This window comes from Chenopodium quinoa, unplaced genomic scaffold (genome assembly GCF_001683475.1).
Source record: "Chenopodium quinoa cultivar QQ74 unplaced genomic scaffold, ASM168347v1, whole genome shotgun sequence".
Taxonomy (NCBI): domain Eukaryota; kingdom Viridiplantae; phylum Streptophyta; class Magnoliopsida; order Caryophyllales; family Amaranthaceae; genus Chenopodium; species Chenopodium quinoa.
In genome coordinates, this window is record NW_018743893.1 from 880,803 (window position 1) to 888,645 (window position 7,843).

At 34.3% G+C, this 7,843-nt stretch overlaps 1 protein-coding gene across 2 annotated transcripts; it reads left to right on the forward strand.

Moving 5' to 3' along the window:
- Window positions 1-1,851: 1,851 nt before the first annotated feature.
- On the forward strand, window positions 1,852-6,964 carry LOC110686682 (F-box/kelch-repeat protein At3g23880-like). 2 transcript variants are annotated; one of them, XM_021863290.1, is made up of 4 exons: window positions 1,852-3,248; window positions 4,955-5,122; window positions 5,681-5,746; window positions 6,610-6,964. In XM_021863290.1, exon 1 carries the CDS (start codon window positions 2,043-2,045, stop codon window positions 3,177-3,179), a length of 1,137 nt encoding a protein of 378 aa, XP_021718982.1. In that variant the 5' UTR covers window positions 1,852-2,042; the 3' UTR covers window positions 3,180-3,248; window positions 4,955-5,122; window positions 5,681-5,746; window positions 6,610-6,964. The 2 variants fall into 2 exon arrangements, with proteins under 2 accessions (XP_021718982.1, XP_021718981.1); XM_021863289.1 differs by lacking the exon at window positions 5,681-5,746.
- Window positions 6,965-7,843: the final 879 nt, after the last annotated feature.

A 7,843-nucleotide genomic window follows, 5' to 3' on the forward strand; every position in this document is an offset into this window, starting at 1 on the left:
TCACTTTATAATCATTAGCAGAAGAATCAAATCCTGTATAAAAACGTCTATCATCCTTTATTTTAAATTTAAACGGGCAATGAGGAAGTATCACGGATTTCCTAATAGAAGGGTTCCACAACCTCATCTCTCTAGGAATGAAATGGATCGGATCACAGCAGTGGATCATCAACAACCCATCAATCAGATCACTTGCAACAAACAATATCAAATCCATAATCTTGACTAACTGAGCAGTTTGTCTAATTGTATCACTGCGACGAATTGTGAAATAGAAATCAAGTTCTGTTTTGGGTTTATATCCAACGGTTAATAAATAAGTATTTGCACGATTATTCTGGAAAATTTTGAGATGCGTAGAAATGAAATCAGGGGAATCAATGAAAGAACACCAGGTTTTACAAACACACCTGAATCGTAAAAGGGTTTGGACCGAATACCTAAGCAAGACCTCCCTCCATTAATCAGGGGCTAAATACCTCATTTTGAGCGATTTGCAGAATGGAGGATCACTGTACGAGGAAGAAGACGGGCAATTGTGCGTTTTGCAGAATGAGAGGGTTACTGAATATAGTGATGGAAGAAGAATCGAAGAGAGTATGGTAATAATGGTGGAAATTGGGATGTTTGGATAAGCAGAAAATTGGGAATTTACAATTGGGATTTCGGGTGTTTAGGGTGGTTTCGGGCTGGTGGTTTAGGGTTAAAGGTGCCGATTTTTGGGTGGGGGACGAGGAGGGGGGTCGATTCCGGTGGGGGAATGGGGAGGGGTTTCGATTCCGGTGGGGGAATGGGGAGGGGGTCGATTCCGGTGGGGCGAATGGGGAGAGGGGGTGGTTTCCGGTTCGGAGTGGGGGTCGGTGCAGCAAGAAGGGGAAAAGGGAGGGGGGGTGGCTGTGTAAGTGGGGCAAAGGGATTGGGGTGGGATCACCGGCGTTGGCCGAAGCTTAGGGCGCCGGGCGCCGGCAGGGGGGAGGGGTAGGCTGGCTGACGGGAGGGGGCTGGGCAGTTGAGGGTGGTTAGGTTTTTTTATTTTTATTTTTTTATTTTTTTTTTCATTTTTTGAATAAACTTAACGGAACCGTAATGAAATTTAAATTATGTGATTTTAGGTGGTAGCAAAATAAAATAAAATCCTAAATGGGTAGCAAAAATGAAATAGGGGTGTTTTAGTGGTAACAAAAGTAAAAATTTCCTAATATACAAGTAAAAAAAAGTCCAACATCCCATGTATAACAAAAACAAAGATAACAAAATTATGTTTCTTTTAGAAAAAGAATTATTATAACAAAAACAAAGATAAACGACGCACAAAAAACAACATTGAAGTTTCACTACTAAAATGTAAAAATCAATGGAAATCCCTCTAAATTTCAACAATGGAGGCTTAGTATATTCGAGTGGGGAATACAATAACCGACAAAAAAAATATATTTATGTTAAAATGTGATAATTTGTCAAATGTTTTTTTTTTTTTTTTTTTTTTTTAAGTACTTGCAACAATTAGACTAGCTATGATGTTTTATATCTAAGCAAAAATATAGTGATGTGATATCTTGTTATATCCATCTCAATTTATACTATTTTAGTTATATTTTATAATTTTAAAATAATACATCGCCAATCCTGAAAAAAAAAATATTGTATAGAAGAAAGTATATAACACTAAAAAATTATGGTTACAATGTATCAAAAAAAAAAAAATCCTAAACAAAATCAATTTAAATATTGAACTTAGACATTATGTAGCCTAATAGCCTTTCTCAAAAAATAAAATAAAAAATGTAGCCTGATAGCCATGAGCTCACGACCCAACCTCAACAAACCCGACAACCCAACACCAAAAAAATAAACCCAAGGGACGAGGAAGTAACACAATATACAAGACGACTTGCCAATTTTTTTAAAAAAATAGAAATCTCATTAAAAAATACGAGAAAATACTTCGTACGAATTAGAAAACCCCAAATGCAAAACCCCATCAACTAACAGTCCGTCTTCTTCCTCTTTACATTGATCCTCCAATCTGCAAATCGCTCAAAATGTGGGGTCGGAAAAGGCAAAAACCATTGCAAGAACACCACTATTTAACCCCAGATTTATGGAGGGAGGTCTTTGCCAGGTCGCCGGTGAAAACCCTTTTACAATTCAGGTGTGTTTGTAAAACCTGGTGTTCTTTAATTGATTCTCCTGATTTCATTTCTATGCATCTCAAATTTTACAAGAATCCTCGAATTTTAGCTGTTGAACCTATACCCAAAACATTTTCTGATTTCAAATTTATAATTCGTCGGAGTGATTCAATTAGAAAAATTGCTCAACTTGATACGAATTTAGAATCTCGAATGAATTTTGAAAGTGTTATGGTTGATGGGTTGATGTTAATTGGGCGATTTACTTTCCATGATTCGGATTCGAAAGAGTTGAGTTTGTGGAACCCTTCTATTAGGAAAACCATGTTACTTCCCCATTGCCCTCTTAAATGTATTAAGTTTAGTAATGTTGGATATTATCTAGGATTTGCACCTTTGAGTAAGGATTATAAAGTGGTTGCTTTGGAGGCAGTGGAGCTTGGTGATGCCGAAGCTTCGGAGTTGTCGATTGAGATTGCAATTTATTCGCTTAGTGGCCGTGTTTGGAGGGTTAAACCCGACTGGAGAAATGTTACAAGGTGGTGTTTTAGTTTAATGAGGTTGAGGAATGGGGCTGTTTTCTCCCAAGGGGCATTGTACTGGAGACCTTATTATGGATTCCCGGGGAAAGATACTCATCTTCTTTCTTTTGACTTAGATACCGAGGAATTTAGTTTTCTGAAGATGCCGGATTTTGGGGAGGAAATGCGCAAGTTTCTTTTTCTCTTTGGTGGGTCATTAGCAGTTTTTGGTATTTCTCGCGTAAGAGCTTGTGTATGGGTGATTGAAAAGAATCACGGAAAGGAGCCATGGTGCCAATTTTCTTCTGGAGATTCTAATTTGGATGCCTATAGATTCTTTGATTGTTGCTCAATGCACAATTTGCACATGTTGTATGTTGAAAATACTGGTACATTGTTGATACATGACTTTAACAAACTGATGTCTTATGACATAACGAGTCATCAAGTACAACAAAGGAAATACTTTCGTTGTTCATATCTGGATACTTATGTGGAGAGCTTGGTGTTGCACAAAGGATGTTAAGGCACAACTTTGACCTCACTCGCATAAAAAAGACTACAACATAAACTGGTAGATGCCGAATGATGACAGGTAATAGTAATGCATTTTATCTACAGGCTGTTTGCTGTTTGTTTTTAAAGCTTTGTCAAGGTCATATTATTGGATGTTGTTTGTCTTACTGTTTGGCTAGCTATATCCCACAACACATTTGTTACAAAAGCTTTATAATAATTTTTGTTTTTGGGCTGTTTCTCAGTTCTGTCTGCCAATTTTTATTTCTAAGCTCAATTTTGCTAATTACTCTGTAGCACTACCTTGGAAACTAAGTTAATGAAGAATGTTTGGAACAATTTTGCCCAATAATCTGATACTGTGTCTTCAATAATTAACTGAGCAATACTTTTGTAGGATAGACAATGAGACAGAGTAAACATTTGTAGGATAGACAATGGGGCAGAGTAAGATGTCTTATAATTTACTTCAGTAAGCCTGTGAATCAGCTTTTGAGAGTCTCTCTTATGTTACTTAGTATAGATGGTGGACTTGTGGTTGATATGTACAATGTTAATGCCTGAATGTAAGTACTGTTTTAGCATAGAAATTGAAACATGCATATAAGTGGCTTGGTGGGTTCTTAATATTAGTAAGAATTGGGCAAAGATGATTATGTAGAACTTTGAGTACACTTTGAAATGCAGTAAGGTGCTTGTTTGCCAATCATGTGGATGGCTGAGTTGTGCTCTACTTTAGTCACCATCAATAAAGTCTGTAAGAAATTATGAATTTGTAACCGCTGTGACTGAACTGCAAATTTATAATAATTCTTGGCACAAGAGCATAGACTGGAAAGCATTTGTGAGATGATGTTTCAAGTAAAGTTTGAGACAAGATAGCAACCTGTGGAAAAATTAACGCATGTAAAAAGTATATCATGAGGTTCAATAACTGTGTAAAAAATAGCTATTCAGAAGCACCAGGCATACTCTGCTGTGTCCAGAGTCAATTAGAACCACCCGTACATATAATGTCCATTGTATAACTCAACAGTCATCTGAATAAGTAACTAAATGGGTTCTATCTTTCGGTTGGATGTAAATCTGGTCATCATAATTCAAGTTTTAGTTCCGAGAAAGAAAAATTCTGAGAAACTACAAGTGTAAATTACCACAAATTGTAACCATTTCTATAACTGGAGTTATAGGCCTTATAGCATTGTGAAAGAGGAAGTGAAAAGAAAAAGATTCTGCTCCCATCTACTCATTACTGAGACCCAGATTCCTGGGCTTAATTGGATGAGGTGCCAACAAAAAATGAACCACGTTGTAAAGTATTGAGTTTTCCCTAGTGATATGGAGTCTACTCTGTGTGTAGAAATCAGTCAACAAAAGTGTATGGAAACCAGTGTATCTCACCAATTTTGGAAAATGATTAATTATTTTTTCTCTCAAGTGTAACATTGAGTGTATGTTCCTGTTGTAGAACTATTGAGTATCCAAAAATGGGTACTTTTCATGAAATGTGGAGTTTAAAACATTAGTTAAAAATCCATTGAATGTTTTTAGACATTATATTTCTCTTTTTCTTTAATGTTAATGTTAACCTTGATTTTTTCATGTAGGATAGTAAAATTCCATTGAATGTTTTTAGACATTATATCTCTCTTTTTCTTGAATGTTAAAGTTAACCTTGATTTTTCATGTAGGCATAGTGTCTTGCAGGTCTAACTTGTTGGTTTCATGGGTGAAAGGATTTGTTTTCTTCTAATTTATTTATTTTTATACCACATACATATGCAGTTTTGCTGGAGTAATGGGTTAGCAATTACATAAATCAATGAAAACCGAAGATTGTGAAGAGAAATCCCGATAGTTAACTTGAGATTTTGCTGAAAGTGCTCTGTCCAAAAGAAAGAAGAAGAGGGAGCCTCGATCTTGAATAGATTCAGAACCATAATTGTTCATCAGGTCAGTTCTGAAAATTATATTTTCTTAATTGCTTTTAAATTTGTTTTAACTTTGATTTGAGTATAAATAATTATTCCTGGATAACAAAGCTATAAGTGTATAGAATACAGAGGCAGTGGCATGAAATCCAAATTCCAAAATCCTAAGTTTGGGTCTTGTATATAGATAATAATGCAGAGGAAAATGCATTGAGTTCACCTATTTTTTGAGATTTGAGTTTATAAAATTTCTTCAAATATGTGGTTGCTAATCTCATTGTCTTGAGTTCACCTATTTGTGTTCTGAAATAAACATGTCGACTGATATTAGCTAACCTGTTAGAGGATCTAAACAACTAGATCTTACTGCTAATCCTGTACAGCATGACCGTAGTAACTAATAACTTAATAAGCATATAGATGTTTATAATTTTGTTAGCGTGATGGTTGCTAGGGGTGGTTGCGGGTTGACATATTCCTTCTTGACTTCATGTTGTGGATATTCTTACAAAATGCCTCACTAATGATTTATTTTCCGTCACAAGTGCAATATTTCCATCCGTCATTTCATCCTGTGCAGATTGAGGGGGTGTATCTGGATAATATGTTTATATCTAAAGGACACAACAGACTTTTCATTAATTAGGTAATTTGTATTATTTATATCTTCTTTGTATATACGGCTCCCGTATCAGGGTTGAGCTATTATTCATTCTGTTGCTTGGGGTTTGGGGTTTGCTTGTTGAGAGTGTGGAGAAGGGAGATTAATATTCAAGGTAGGTTATTGAAGAATATGGGGATATTAAATTTATAAACAAACGTGATTTTACTTTTATTCAACATCATGGACATCTACAAGGATTATGTTAGCTTGGTTTCCTAAACATTGTAATTTTAACTAGTAATATGACATTTAAATCTATAAGGAGAAAGTATAATATGATGAATATGAAGCTATTGTGACTTTCAATTTACTCCATTGCACTACCAAAAGAATATGTAGGATAGGGTCTGTTTTACCAAAATAGAATAAAAAAGGCAGGTTCAAATCTCACTCGCTGCAAAGGTGTGGTTTTATAGACAACCACTCTAAACTGCTACTTCTAATGCTAAGTCTCACCACTATAATCTTGCTAAACACTTTACATAATATCAACTATGTTTTGACTTAGTCAAACCATTATCCTTTACATGAAAAGCTATCACGTGTTGGTAGTAGACGGGTTGTCCAAATATTGGCCTTTTGTTATTCTTGGGATGTAGATCTTATATTGATTCTATGTTGTAGTAGTAGGGTCAATTATTATCAGTTTTGATTCCTTATCATACATGATATTGCAGGGATAGTTGTTGCTGTGTTTGCTTTAATCTCTTCATCAATAATCGTTGCTTTGTACTGCCTTGTTCTTTGCTTATGTTGTTAAGCATATTTGAGTTTACAATATCAAAGCAAACCCACCATGGAACATCCAATTCACTTACCATGAATTTGATCTTAATTTGATGCAGGTTATGTAGGTTTGAGCTTAGCTTCCTTCAGTTCTTTCGTACAAAGTTCATATTGGGATTTTTCATTTTCTGGGTTTTCAAGACATCAATACTTTAATGATTACGAAACAATAAAGATTTTTGGCCCCTCAAAATACTTGATTTTTTTAATTTACCTTTTGATCTATTTTGGACCATTGTTGTCAAAATCGCGATCCGGATCGTGAGATCGGGACCGTGTTTCTCCTTATTGTTGATAGGGATTATCCACGTAAAAATCTTGTGTGCTTTTTCTTGTTGTCCTGAATTTTATTATTCTTTCCGATTATGTGTTTATGGTTGTTATTTAAACTATTTAATTAATTAATTAATCAAAAGAGCTTTTTAAATTTTTTAATGAATAAGTTATTGATTCCTTATGGTTGTTGATTCCTTCGAATGCTAATTTTCTAGATTTAATGCCAGTTAAGCAATTTTACAAAGTGATATTTACATAAGTGTTACTTCGTATTTCATTATGCCACGTAAAATGAATAAAAGCTAGCTAGCATCCATTAATCTTAAATTTATTATTATTATATTTTATTTACTTATAAATTTTGTTGAATGCTAACCTTTTAAATTTAATTTTGATCAAAATTATAATTTTATGATAATACGAAGTATCGCCCGGGCCATTACTAGTTCACATCTAAAAATCCAACAAAAAATCCAAATAACCAAACTTATATATTTGCTGTTTAACCACATTTAAAACCAAAAGGTACATGAAAAGCCAATTGTCAAACAAGCCCATTATGATATTAATGGTGAATCATTTTTCCAAAATAACAAGGTCGTGTATCTAAAATGTCTTCATTCTTTTATGTATGCTCCATTTTTTGGGCATCCATAAAAGAATGATTTTTTTTTAAAAAAAAAAAATGAAAAGGTAAACAAGAATTTAGGATAATCTTCTCTCAAGACTATACCCTAACTTATCAGAATAAATAAAAAAAGAAAATTTACTATCTATAAACGGATCGATATCTTGGTGAGCTTGCATAAAATGGCTCAAAGAAGCAACATTCTTTGCTGCTTGTTACATTGGTAGGAATGTGCTTATATTTTGTGCACAAAATCATTATTATTGAATTTAAGAGCAACTCTAATGGCAAGCTAACAAATTAGCTTGTCATATATGCCACATAATAAGCTTTTAAGTTTATTATCTTTCTAGTTAGTTTGAGTCACAATGACTAGCTATTAGCTTAGC

What these genes read in the sequence shown, in the direction of transcription:
- LOC110686682 (XM_021863290.1), top strand. Translation starts at nt 2,043, where the DNA reads ATGTGGGGTCGGAAAAGGCAAAAACCATTGCAAGAACACCACTATTTA.